This window comes from Vollenhovia emeryi, unplaced genomic scaffold (assembly GCF_000949405.1).
Source record: "Vollenhovia emeryi isolate VEMERY1.0 unplaced genomic scaffold, V.emery_V1.0 DF939181.1, whole genome shotgun sequence".
Classification (NCBI taxonomy): Eukaryota; Metazoa; Arthropoda; class Insecta; order Hymenoptera; family Formicidae; genus Vollenhovia; species Vollenhovia emeryi.
In genome coordinates, this window is record NW_011967185.1 from 1,442,076 (window position 1) to 1,456,906 (window position 14,831).

The 14,831-nt window shown below is 33.7% G+C and overlaps 1 protein-coding gene across 1 annotated transcript; it reads left to right on the plus strand.

Moving 5' to 3' along the window:
• LOC105563052 (coiled-coil domain-containing protein 13) lies at nucleotides 1-7,587 on the plus strand. Its single transcript, XM_012014324.1, has 11 exons — nucleotides 1-72; nucleotides 827-892; nucleotides 1,197-1,494; nucleotides 1,938-2,059; nucleotides 2,328-2,490; nucleotides 2,697-2,932; nucleotides 3,399-3,577; nucleotides 3,904-4,138; nucleotides 5,093-5,274; nucleotides 6,042-6,176; nucleotides 6,700-7,587. Exons 1-11 carry the CDS (start codon nucleotides 1-3, stop codon nucleotides 6,743-6,745), a joined length of 1,734 nt encoding a protein of 577 aa, XP_011869714.1. The 3' UTR covers nucleotides 6,746-7,587.
• The last annotated feature ends 7,244 nt before the right edge of the window (nucleotides 7,588-14,831 follow it).

The window sequence follows — 14,831 nt, forward strand, 5'->3', positions numbered from 1 at the left end:
ATGACAGACGGCAAGCTGGAGGCAAAAGATTCTCTCGATAATGAAAATATGTCGTCAACTAAACTTATCGAGGTATTGTCTTTAAACGTATTCTTAATGTCGACAGAGCAAACATGGGTCCCAAATGATGTGTAATAGTTCTCTGGATGTATATGTATATACATGCCCACACAACAAAAATGTCACAAAGATATCTGGGAGATATCTAAATATTACAATAACTGATACAAAAAACTATTCAGATATCGCTTGGATAAAAAATGATGATTATTTCATATGAGATATGATATCTGACTTTATATCAAATATTAGATATCTATATTTTAGTGAAATCAGATTTTACATATTACAGAATAGGTAAGGTGATAAATAAAATATATATTTTCTTTATCAGTTGCGGCATAAATTATTAAGGAACACTGCCTCCATAAATCAGCTCTTACTTTTTTTACACTATTATTGTAAACTTATATTTATCTGTTTTTCATTGTTTATGGTACGATTTCTTTTTTTACTAGATAAGTTTAGAAAACTTATTTTGAGGAAACGTTAAACGATAAAAAATTATTTAAAAACAAGACAAAAATATAAACAATTTTTTAAAAAGAGATCAGAAATGTAATATCTTTAAAATATTCAGGATATATCATCATCTACGAGATATCTAAAATATGACCGGTGAAATAATATCTGATTTAAGTCTCAGGTATATTTTGCTGTGTGGGTGTACATGCATTGTCTATATTTTATTATATCTCCCTCACTCATTGTGCTCGTATGTTACGTTTTCCTGACTTGTGAATGTTTACATACCACTTTTACGTAGAAAGAAGTCTCCGAACGTATCATATTTCCAGAGGAGTTAAATACATTCTTGCAGAACCAAATTCGTGTAAGTACAATATGTGGCTGGAAATACGTGGGATGGGATCGGAATCGAGCCACGAACCCTTGTATTACTAATTACTTGTGATAGCACTAACAACCACACGTCATCCCAATTTACCGCGAAAATGTTATGTTATTATATGAAAATAGCCCTTGTTCTTACGCATATATTGATGAATATATATTTTATTTATAAACGTATATTATACGTATATTTTTTATTATTACTTATATATTTTGTTTGAATCTATCACGCAATTATTTGTTGATTAATTCACTATCACGTGCAATTAATCATTGTTTAACAGGAATTAACGACGGAGAATGAACGTTTACGACGAGCATTTGAGCAAACGGAGGAGAAGTTGCGAAAATTGTCGCGAGGAAAACAGAATTTGCAAAATGCAACGACGGCCGAACCAGCCACAACGAAGCTAATCGAACTTAGCAAGAAATATAGGGATCGAACCGCCGAAGTGGAAGCACTGAAAACGAAATGCAAGAATTTGGAAGCCACTCTGGTCATCAAAGACGAAAATTTAGAACGCCAAAGAACGGAATTGCAACAAACTCTCAAATCTGAAACATGCAAGGACTCCGGCGATAGTTAGTTCGCATTTCCTTCCTAGTTTGCATACAATACGGATCTCGTATATGCCTGCCGTCGTTACCCATACAGCACGCATGTCTAAAAGACATCTTTAAGTCGTCTTTTAGACATACATATCTAAAAGACGACTTAAAGACGTCTTAAAGATGTCTTTTACACATGCGTGCTGTATGGGTTATAGCTTCGTTGTTTAAAAAATAAGAGTTATGTTCATTAAAGTTTTTAAAAAATAGAACTTAATTGCTTGTTTCCTTCTCATCATTGACAACTTAATTTTCTGCTCACTTTTAATTCTGTACTAATTTTACAATTGGAAACTTGCACCCATTATCCGATTATTGTATGTATATTATATTTCATGTCGAACTTGTAATGTCGAAGGCAACAGAAGTTGAGATATAATAGGAAACGGAGATTTAAATAGTAAAATCTTTATTAGGCAAAGTTGACGAGGAACGAATTAAATGCTTGAAGAACAAGTTGCAACGGGCCCAAGCGAAGCTTTGTGAATCCAGAAACACGTGTGCCGTTCTTAAGCAAGAGATTAATAAAGCACAGAAGGTATTCTACATATTTTTGCTGTTCTGTAAACTAGATTAATAACAAAAAGATGATTGTTTTTTTATAGAAGAATTTATTTTAATCACTATTGAACGGTAAAAGAAGATAAAAAGATAAGAGTAAAGAGGAGAGATATGAGAACAGATAATCTTTTTTACTATATTTAGAAATAATTGTGTAAAAAGGCGAGATGTGCTATCTTGTGCTATACTTGACCGAAAACTCTTTAAATTTCTCTACGTGTAATTACTAAGGATATAAGTATCAGTTATTGTGCAGCGAAGTGGGTGAAAATATCAACATCAGTGCGCTGTCGAGTATACCTGGCGGTTGGCGTGGACGAGCTGAACAAATCCGAAATCTGCAACAGAAATTGGCGGAGCTACAGATGAAATTGTTCGAAAACGAAAGATCTCAAAAAGAATCTTCCGGTAGAAGAAAAAATTATATTCATATTTCCACCAAATTGACTTGGTGATCAGAATTATTTATTTAATATCTCACTCAATATATGTGTGGATTTACTATTGAATAACGTTACCTATTGCTACAGAATTTAGTTAATGGAAATTTGTAACGTGATTGTAGTTATTTATGTGTTTTTTTCATAAATAAACTTTTTATTCCGTTTCCCTAGATCGGCAAAATTTGGTATGTCTCCGAAATATTGAAAAAGAAAGACGACAACAAATAGAAAATACAGCGAAAGAGCTGAGGCAAGCGGAAGTAGCGTTGGAGGCTTCAAAAAGAAAACTCGAAGCTTCCAAGGCGAGAATAAAAGTATTGGAACAAGAATTGAATATCGCGAAGGGAAACATTGTGATGTTAAATGAGAAAAAATCTCACGACAATCGTCTCATTGACACGCTTAACGTTAGTGTTGATTAAAGCATTAATTTGTTAAAGGATTAATTATAAAAAGATTTGTTTCTGATACATACCTTGGTGGAAATAATTTGCTGGAAATATAACAAAATTTTGTTGAAATATGTTAAAAAATTCTCTTAATCGGCTATGATATCGATACTTTAGCAATTTTTCAATTATAAGGTAACTTAGTTTTTAGTTAAAATCAGTAAAAATTTCGTCTTATTTAATATTTCACAATTAAAAAAAATTTTTAATACTTTTCAACAGTATACTTTTAACTTTCCATATTTCATACTATAACATTGAATTTGAGGAAAATTATGATTCCTTTTGAGGTACATTTAGTAATTTTTCAACAATGTTTACATCACTTTTCATTAATTTCATAGGAAACTTTCAGCAAAATGTTTTCAGAATAATATTATTATGAACTCTCTGCTTTAATGTATTCAAAATAATACGGCGTTAGGCACGATTGAAGATTTCCGAAGCGAGGTATCAAGATCAAGAAATGGAAGTGCAAAGTAGGGAATACAAAATCGAACGAGAGAACGCTAATATCAAGAATGAGTTGCGAGCAGCGCAGTTGCATGTGGAACGATTACGCAGGAGATTGGAGGAACGCGAGATCGAGATTGACAAATTGAGGTTTATATGAACAAATCACTCATATGATATGACTTAGGCATTATGTATGTACTATGTAATCATTGCAAGGTGAAATAAAACTGATAAAAAATAGTAAAAAAATTATGAAATATTTTAGATGAGATATGAAATTTACCGAATTTGACTAAAAACTTGTTACTTTTTAATGAAAATTCTTTGAAATAACTTTAATAAATTTTTACTGAAATACTGATGGAATGATAATGAAGTAGGGTCAATTGAGAGAGAAACCGTTTCAGCAAAATTTCAGTATATTTTTAGTAAAATATTTCCACCAAAAAAATGCATTTGTTACTTAATTTTAGAAACGGTATGCTGTCGGATGAATCTTTGAAGTACCGAAACTCGCTTCATCCAGATTTTCGATCAACTGAAGAGCGGCAGATCAGTCCAGGTGCTAGTCCTCGAAGCTTAGGCGAACCGAATGAATATGTAACCTTGGCTCTAGCTGCTGAAGCCGAACGCGTGAGACTGTTAGAATTAGTAACATTACTTAATCAACGAGTGGACAAGGAAAGGAACGAAGCTGATGCACTTACAGTAAGATACAATTTTTTAATAGTGAATTTAATTGATAATTGATAATTTGATAAAGGGACATTTCGATTTTGTGGCTTGATTTGTTAAACATTAATCTAGCTCTCTCTAATTAATATATTAATAGATAAATTATAGATCTAATAAGATTTAATAAATCAATGAAAATTAATTTACTGATTTAAGTAAAGAAAGATTCGTAATTAAATAATAATTGTCACTTAAGGATGTATTGGACGTACAATCTTAGACAAAAGTGCATGAAATTGGAAATACTTAAATATCTACTCTTAACGCATAGTAAATCTAGATGTAAGAAACTTGAACGATTGGAGTCTTATTTGTACTCCTACAAAGGTATTTTTCACTTTACAAATGTTTTTTCCTGAATTATTTGCGATTTTTTTCACTTATGAGCCTAAACTTTTGATAGTGAAAATACTCTGATTTAAATTCTTAATAACGTCAAATATTTTCAAAACTAAAAAATTCGTGCCGACAGCACGAATATCTCAAGTTATATTTGATTATATTTTATTTCTTTAAAACGGTGCAGTATAGACTATTGAAACTTGGTAGATATTTTCATCTATTCGTATACTAGATGTGTAAAAAAATTCAAAACACTGGTACTATTTCTTCTACATTTTTTAAGCTGTTTTATCCGTGAAGATCGGCTTTTCCCATAAGAGTACGTGTAAAATCAGTGTAAATTAAAATATTTATATCTCAGCAACCGTTTAGTGGATGCATTTTTACTTTTCTGCAATAAATTAGGAAGACTAAAAGAACAATTTCACAAATTTTTAGCGACTTTGTACTATTTTGAAGTTAGGTCGATACGTCCTTAATGGTAACAATGTTAAATTGGTACAAAGAATTATTTGGAATTAAATAAGAGAATTTTATACATCTTTAGCTCACAATCAATTGTATATTTAAATATTAATTTGAAAGGAATTGCTGCGTAAGGAAAAGAATAAGTGTACGAAATTAGAATTAAAATTGCGAGATTCGGAAAAAGAGAGAGTGGGGCTTGCTAAAGTGGATACAGGATACAGAGCAAGATTTTGCGCAAAATCGATGTCGAATATACGAACGGAGGAAGAAATCACTAACCCCGATGAAATTCGTTATAAGTAAGTTATATATCATAAGTAAAATCTGTTTCTTCCCCAGCAAACTGCTTGTAATATTACAACAGATATGCTCAGATATTGTGACAGATTCGGTATTACAATTTGTGTCTGCATTAAACTCGTATTTGGCCGACAAAGCTCACCGATACAATGTGACAACGGGTTATCGGCATATTCAAGTTCTTCAGTCAATCTGCTATTATATTCTGCTAACAGATTCTGTTGTAATATATTTCTCTCTTTGCTGGCATTCTATCGACAAAATTTGTAACAACCCTGGTGGAGATATTTCATTGACAGTATAATGAAATTTTGCTGAAACGGTTTGAAATGGTTTTTCTCTCAACCGATTCTGCTTCATTATCATTTTATCAATATTTCAATAAAAATTTAGTGAAAAATCATTTTGAAAATTTTTCATTGAAACGTAGCACAGTTTTTAATAAAATAATTCAGTAAATTTCATAACATCTAATATTTCATAATTTTTTTTTCAACAGTGTACTTTAACTCTCCTTATATTTCACAGTATTACATTAAATTTTACAAAAAAAATTACAATTCATTTTGAGATACATTCAGTAATTTTTCAATAACTTTCATATTACTCTTCAACGATTTTATATAATACTTTCAGCAAAATATCTCTATCAGGGAGTTGCTTTTAAAATCTGTTCTTCACAGGTTTGAATCCGAATTCCTTCTTTAGCGCATATAGAGTATGTATATCTTCTTCTGCCCTATCAATATTTTTACATTTGATATAGAATCGAATTACTAGAAGAGGAGTGTCTCGCATTGAAGGCCAGATTAGATACCGTGCAGCAGGATAAAGCATCAGATCTTGCAATGTACAAGCGAATGCTCGATCAAGCTAGGAAGACTTTCAAAGACGCGTGCAGGTGAGAATCTGGACCGTGTCCAAACTTATACTCGCATATGCATAAGCGAAATCTAAATAGCATTCGGTGACGATGCATACATGTGTACTTTTACAAAGGACAATTGGCTAATCTCACTGCCACTTTCCAATACGACCTTCTAGGAATTCTCTCTCGTGTAAGAAGTACAGACGACCGACCGTCTATTTTTAGATTTTTCAGTGCCTCCGCTTCTTTAGTACTTTTAGTATACAAACCGTGTAAAAGATATGTATCTATGTGACTATTTTTGCTTCTCATTAATTGCTGACACTTACCTTTTCAAAATTTATTTATAATCATTTCATTTATTTATTTATAAGCTCGTATGCTTATTTCATAATAATTACAATATATTGCTTAGCTTAAATAATATATCGTCATTCATCAATTTACTGAATTATATTTTCTATATTATTGGTCCAAGTAATACAAGAATAATGTGAGTTTTAACTTTGAGGCAATCGTTTTCTAATTCTTCCGCACCATAATCAAACTTTTTCAGAAACAAACTAGCTGCCGGTGGAAGTCGCTCCACGATAACTGTTTAAACGTGAAGGTACCGCATGAAGAAACTAAGGAGCGTACGATCAATCTGAGACAAACTAGTCCGAGGAAATCTGAGAGTTTGTGGGGGAAATGGTTCTACGTTATAAATAAAATAGAACATTCTTATATGAAACAGACGGAACACTCGTTTGCGATAGGAATAGATGTAGCAGCAACAAAGCCGCGGCATGGTGATGTAACTGGGACACGAGATAAGGTGCAACGCCTCCACGTAAACCCGCGTGACACCGTCGGAGTAAAACTCACAGTTTCGTCTCCACCTCGTTCCTCACCATTCCCCTAACTCCGATGTTTGCCTCAGCCGACTCGTTTACTTCTGCCATTGATATCGCACGCGGCGGCACCGCGGCCGTAAATTCATCCCGCTTTTCGTTACCCAAGAGCAGAAGCGACACGACTCTCAACCTCGTGCTCTAGACTAGAAATCCGAAAGATTGCGTTCCTCTCTCGAGGAACACCCAACTGGTATCTATACATCGTGATGTCATATAAATGGTTAAAAAAAATATATAAAAATTCAACATTAACAACTTTCGTAAGTCGCTTTATTGTATGAAGCATAATTTTGTACATCGATATAAAATTATGTGATTAGAAAAAAAGGAATAAATAAAATTTTACGTCCAAGCGATCGTTTATGACCGAACAGGAATGATCTGGGATGCGCGCGACTGTACATCAATTTTATATTTCAGTTTTATGAATCGCCAAATACGCAATTAATGTATTATAAATTTTTATGGTACTGTTTGGAAAACCAATCATTAACTTGCACTGAAGCTTCTCGTGTTCTATTAAATATTGTATAGTTAATATAATTTAACATAGTTAACATAATTAAACATTTTTGCCGTACCAGGAAATCCATTTTGCATAACGTCTCGTCAATGCGAGGTGTATTCTACTACTTCGACAAACGTCAAGTTCTATCTCGGTTTTTTTTATTCTCGTTTCTAATTCTTGTTTCTCAAGTAAGATAAGCAATGGCCGAGAGTGCGAGAACTTAATTCTCGGATTGACGAGTTCACCAAGTGTAGCTAGATAAGTGATTCGGTACGCAGTACTCGATACTCTGTACTCGAATCTCGGTCAGTACTCGTTACCTCAGACTCGAGTCCATAACTAATGGGATTAAGTATCTTGCAAGTAATTTCGAATCGGTTGGCGTAGTTTTAACTCTCTATGATTACTTCGAAAAATAAAAGCAGTACTTTCAAGTATATTCGAACCTGGACGAAATGGGCCTGAATTCTCTATAAGTACCACGACAAATAAAAGTGTGGGACTTCTAAAGTAGACTAGAATCTGGACTAAATATATTGGAATCTTTTATGAGCACTTTACTAAAAGTATTATTTTCTTCGAATCGAAACGTTTATGGGAAGAAAATTATTTAAGAAGAAAACGAGAGATGAAATTATATAAATCAAAAATCTAATTTATTATTTTGGTTTGAATATTTAATGTGTATAATATTAAAGTGATTAATGTATTATTAACAACTTCGTTCTTAGGGTTCGAGTACTACTTGTAAAAGATTCGATTCAAGAAAAAGCGCTAAATCTTGTAAGTACTCATTCTCGAATTTGAAACTAGTCAGGATCCGATTACTTTGCAAGTACAAGGTATTGAATATTACTTCTTACAAGCGTTCCTCAAATTTAAATACAGATTCAACTTGATCCATCTCCATCCGTGATGATCGGTCTACCAGTCAATCGAATTTTGAGACTCGTGTTTAATGAGTATTTCGCTCGTCGCATGGTCTGAGCCAGTTGCACTTGGGCGAGCTGCGGGTAGCGCTCCACGAAAACTTCCGTCATCATCATCGTCGTCGTCGTCATCGTCGCCGTCGTCGTCGCCGGACAAGCTGGGCGTGTTTCCGACGGCGCTTAAGCTCACTGCCGACAGGTGTGGGCTTTACAGGTGTTGGGCCTCCTAGCTGATAAGAAACGCGCCCGTGACGTCAGATTGGCGCGGGTAGAGTATATGAGTCGACGCCGTGGGACGTCCACGTCACTCGTTCTTGAACCTTCTTCGTCCGTTCATTCCGTCAAGTCGTTTACCGCGATTTTTTCGCTGTATCGCCGGTCACGATCGGCGCCCTGGTATCGCGCCGATCGTCGTCGTCAAGTCACCCGGTGATTCGCCGGAAGCGGGGGGATCTGCCGTAACGCGGAGATTGATTCCGCGGCTCGATCGGATTTCCTCAGGTAAGCCAGATGGGTCGCTTCGACGACCCGTCGTCGAGATCGATCTGGGGGATCGGGTATCGAAGCGAATACCACCAAGCGATGACGCGGGAATCAATTACCGAAGAGAATGGACAAACAATCGCAAATATCGAGACGTTCTAATCTTTCGGACATTGTTGCAACGTTATTTTACGCGTTTCTTTTTAAATTTTCGCGTTGTTTCAAAAGCGCGAGAATTACGGGATCGAGATATATTTGTCTATTGATATATGATAAGATCGGTCGCGCCTTCCGCTTCTTCATGAAATATCTCGAATTCACGCTCGTCCTTCTTGAAAATAAATTTTCTCGCTCGGTCGTTTGTCTTTTCATGTGCAAATTTGTAAGAACAATCGCGCGCTCGGGGCAAGACGAACCGTACGCTCCACTTTCGTTACGTAACGTATAGTCGCAAGACCGTAGCTACTCATCAACCTATGGAAATGATAATTTCGGGCTCTACGTGCCAATCTTAACGTTATACCGAGGTATTTTTTTCGCCAAGACCGCAAGTGGCTAATTGCTAGTCTAATATTCAGGTGATAAAGCAAAAAGAGAATTATCGCATTTTACTGACATAATTAGACATTTGGGTTGGAAAATTGAAAGGATTAAAGTTAATAGGTGTTGCTATTATTTTCCTTTCGTGAGTTAACAGCAAGTACAATTTTTAAGCCAAAGTAACTTTACGTAGCAAACGGGGATAATTATTCAATTTTTTCATGTTGTCTTCATTTTTTTTCTAACTATGAAATAATATATAAAGCGAAAGTCTTTATTGCTACGATTGCTGATGGTGCAGTAATAGCGCTTATAGCGAACAATTATATCGAATTATGTCGATTCTCACCGACAAATGGTTAGCTTGATTATCGATGCAAAATCGTGAGTCAAATTCTGATTTGTAAATGCGTATTCAACAACCGTATATTTGCGTCTTACCTCGAGCTTGACTAAATATAAATGAACTATTCAAATGATGTTGGACATCATTTACGTCCGACACAAAAATGATATAAGAATTATATGCACTATGCATACGATAAGCACTTGCAACAATAGTACTTGACGTTACATATGTGCTATATACTTTCCATAAAGCAAATAATACAGGAAATAATTTCCTAATATTGAAATTGTTATATACGTAAAAAAATTGATTAGGTGTTTTGTAGTTACAAAGCTGCGCTTCATCGTTTTTAACTTTTATGCGGTTGTAATATACTTACGTCGGTTATGTGAAAATTAACTAATATGCTAGTAAAGTAAAGCAACAGAATATTTGCCTTTTAGCGTTCAAATATATTTAAAAAAGGAAAAATACCTCTTTGTTGCATTGCAGCTGCCATGATTAACGTTCAACGATTAATTAATATTCGACGAAAGTGATATCGAAACAATTGATAATAAATATTTAAAATAACAAGTAAGTAAATGTGGTCTGCTATTAAGATATCAATGTTATTAGATTTGTCGATTAAAAAATAATTTAAACATAAATCTGTTGAAATTTGGGCTTATTTAATGCAATATATATTTTGCGACAATTGTAACATTCGTGTTTTACTCACATAAAAAGATCATCATACCCTATAAATCCGTTAGATCATACGTGGAAAAGGAATTATCTTCTAACTTTTCAAATATAAGATAATTAAAAATAAGATAACGATAATTTTCTTTATTATTTGGCTGAAATATTTTGAATACGCTTATCACATACATATACGTATAATTTATTCGTTTCCATTTCTGATATTTATAGTTAAAATCTCTCTTTTACAATAATAATTTGTTTTATAAATTAAATAAATACAATTTGGAATAAAGAAATCGGAATTAATAATATAACTATATCTTTGAAATTAATTTATGTCTATGTTTATAATTTTTGTATTTATGTTTCACAATTATTACAAATTTTGATAAAAACGAGAAATGAAAAAAAATGAGAAGTGCGCCTTAAAAATTATGGAGTATATAAAGTCCTGAGTGTTTCTATACAATGTTGCATTCAATTGTTGCAATATTAAATATATAAATTACATGCAACACAATGAAACTACTTAGCATTAAGTGAATAGATAAAAGTATACAAAGTACCCCAGAAAGCTCAGACTTCCACTGACAGACTCTGTAGAACATTCTAAGACAGAAATAGTTATGCAAAAGCTATAATAGTTTTTAAATAGGAAGTACTTATATCCAGTAAACACCAACTAACAATTTCATAACATCAATATCATAATTTCTCATTTAACAATATAAATGTAACACATGTAAATAGCAGTTACATTGTTGAGTAGTAAATTATAACATTGTTATGTAAGTGTTAGTTGGTGTTTACTGGGTAGTTGACTAATCAGTTTGCGGAAATTTCGCGCGCTCAGACATGGTACATCGTGAAGGTGTCGCTTCTCGAAATAATTTCTTTATCATAAACAGAGTCTATAAATTTTAACTCCTTAAAAAAATAATAGATATCGAAGACATATGATAACAAAGTCGATTTTAGTTCTCTCGATACAATAACTCCGTATGATAACCAAATAAATAATAAAATAAAACACAACAATAGTGTGCAATTGCGAACAACAAAAATTAATTTTTTTTAGAGAAAGAATTAATAGAAAATATACAACAGGTTTGCATTATTTCTATTTTTTTAAAGCAAAATTTTGCTTTAAAATGAAATTATAAAATGAAGATGCCTTCTTCTAACAAGCTTTAAGAATCGTTTAGATAATTTAAACAAATTATTTATAGTATTATTAATTATTTTATTTTGGTATTAATGTATTTTTATAATTTCATAAAATTACTTTGTTGTGTATTTTATCGATATCGTGGGTAACACAAAGTATGACTTCATAATGAAATATTTTCCTAATTTTCCTATTTAAATATGAAATATAATAGATATTAAACTATTATCGAACTATTAGAAATAAATATTTCTTTTCAAAATTAAAATTTATTTAAATATATAATTTATAACTTTTAATGTACAATAAATAATATTTCACATATTACGTCTGAGCTCAAGATTTTCAATTTTACGGATATAGTTAAGTATCTGTTGGCATTTATTTTAATTTAATTAACGGACTAATTATGTATCATGTGTTTATTCTTGTTCTACCAATCGTGATGCAAATGTGCTTAAGTAGGAGAAGCGGAGCATTATCGAGTTGTTTTGCTCTCTGCTTTATTTCTTTTATCTCATATCCGGACGATTTTACGGCAGTCTTTGCAAGTCTTCTTAAAAATAATTCGTCAGTGAAGATAAGATTTCGTCGTGAACGTTCGCATAAACTCGATTAGTTGCATAGAGTATTACATCACCGACCGAAAATTTCAGCAGCGATCGTATCGTAGTACGAAATATCGTTTCGATAATATCACAGAGATAGTAATACGTAGATCAATTTTTTAAATTATCACATGTGTTGATTCGACTGCGGTTGTTTGTTAAATTAACGTTTAACGATCGCGTATCATGCGACTTTGCTATTTTCCCAGAGAAAGGAAGCGATTTTGTGCTCCGCAACTGGAGGACTTTGTCTGTCGCAGTCAATCAGAGGGGAAAGAACGTGTCGAATGGAACTAAAAATCAATTATGTAATGCAACCGTGTAAACTACCGCAGATGACGTGCAGCCACTTGTAAATTAACGCGATTGTAATTAATGCAGGCTGCTGGCAACTCCGGCCGCTGGAGTGTGTATACCCCGATGAGCGAGGGGATCCACGTTTGTGCGCGCAATTTATTAAAATTTACTACTCGGGAATTATTGCCGAGGTTGCCGAGGATTTTTGGTAATACCGGAGTGAGTCGCTTCGTTATCACCTTATCGTATCGCCCGCTGATAAGGTGCAATCGCGACTCTCAAAGACGATACCTCGTACGTTTCATCGCGCGATATTAAGCGATAGAAAACGCGGGCTAACTTTTCTATTCTTAATGTTACGGTTAATGGTTTGTTAACAGGCCTCAATAAGTCCAAACATAAAATTGTGCAAAACGCAACGTTGAACCTGAAAGAATAATTTTTATATCTAATACCAGCTTATAAAATAAAGAGACCTTTTCCATATACAAAAGTATTCGTAAAGTTCAAAGTTAGTAATATCTTAATTGTTTTTTCTATTTACGATAAAGTTAGTCACACATAAAAAAAACATACTGGAATAGTGAAAGTCCGCCATTTACAAAATTATATTATTTCGTTAGCATGAGAGAATATTTTATCAATTTCAATTGTAAATAATTATATTTTAATTACAGAAATTACGTCATTTACTAAAGTTAAGAATATAATTATTTATCACGCGTAATCTGTTCGGATTAGTCTGAAGATCGTTACAAAGTTGCAAAGAGCAATTTCTCAAGTCCAACAAAAATTTCAACGCCTTTCGCGCCGCAATCACCGAATCAACGATTGTTTAAGCAGTTGCTTGTAACCGTGGTGAAAATGTCATCTGAGTAAATAGAACGCAGAATGATCTCGCCCCATCGGGAATGTCGTCGCGACGTTCGTTTATATCATACAGGTTTGTATGTACATGGATTAGTTGAAGCACGTTAATTACGCGGGTGACGCGAAGCTGGCACGAGAGAGAATCTTACGAGCGTCGAATATTTGCAACCAACTGCTTATGCAAAAGAACAGGAAGGATTGAAGATATAGGCGCAATATATCGACCTTACTAGGAAAACTGAGAACGAGAAAAATGGATCGTCGCATTATTTTGTAATATTAATTTGTCAATATCCTACTTTAACATTTATGATTCATTAAGTTGTTATACTATTAAGTTGTCGCGATAAAAAGCCGAGTAGTCAATGTCGGAAGCGATGGAGGCTGCTGTAAATTATATTCCAAATCCGCTAATATCTTTTACATTAAACTTTACCCGCCTCGATAGAGCGAGAAACAACATAAAAGAAGGTATATATCTAATTTGACGATTAATTTTAGGGGGCACCGAACTGCTTGCAATTTTTCGTGCTTTGCGGTATCGTTGAGCGGCCAAAAGGAAGTGCTAATGAGTCGTGGCACGAGCTGGTAGCGGAGCAGTTATGTTTGCGGTGCAATCAGATGGCGGCGCGCTAAAGAGGAAGAGGCTCCTCGCACCTTCCCGATAACGAGCCGTGCCGCTAAGTCGGAGCAGCCACACTTTTGCGTCCAGGGGCTGCCTCCTTTCTTGAGTTTGCGATCGCGCGGACCAGATTATTATTGCTAGCTGAACGCTAATATTGGCCGGCGTGTTATAAATGAGGCAGAAATAATGACTTTCACAAATGAACAGAGCAGCTAGTTGCGTAGCAAATGCATTTCATTGCAACACATGTATCGTACGTATGAATAAAAAAAATTAGGGTAGGAAGGAATCGAATGGGCCAGAATAATAAAATAATTAATTAATAATCAAGTACTAGACTTGTGTGAGAAGTTACAATCGCAGTAGCAACTTTTATAAACAATAGCTAAAAAATATATAAGATAAGGTTGATTGGAGACTGATTCAAAAATTGAAAGCTGCAGATTGAGAATTAAGAGTTGAGGATTACGGAAACTAAAAACCCCCCGGGAGCCAATTTAAAATTCTAAAAAACCTTGAAGCTTTTCCTTTTTGAGAGCAACTTTCAAGAGTTTTGCTTCTGAAGAACTATCCAATGTACGGTTAACACTATATTATATTTATACTATTAGATAAAAGAAAATATGTGTTAATCGCTTAATGAATAACGTCTAGGTATTATTCCTTAAATTCTCTCTCTCTTCTTCTTTATTTCTATTCAAAATTGTTAATATTATGGAGCAAATAGA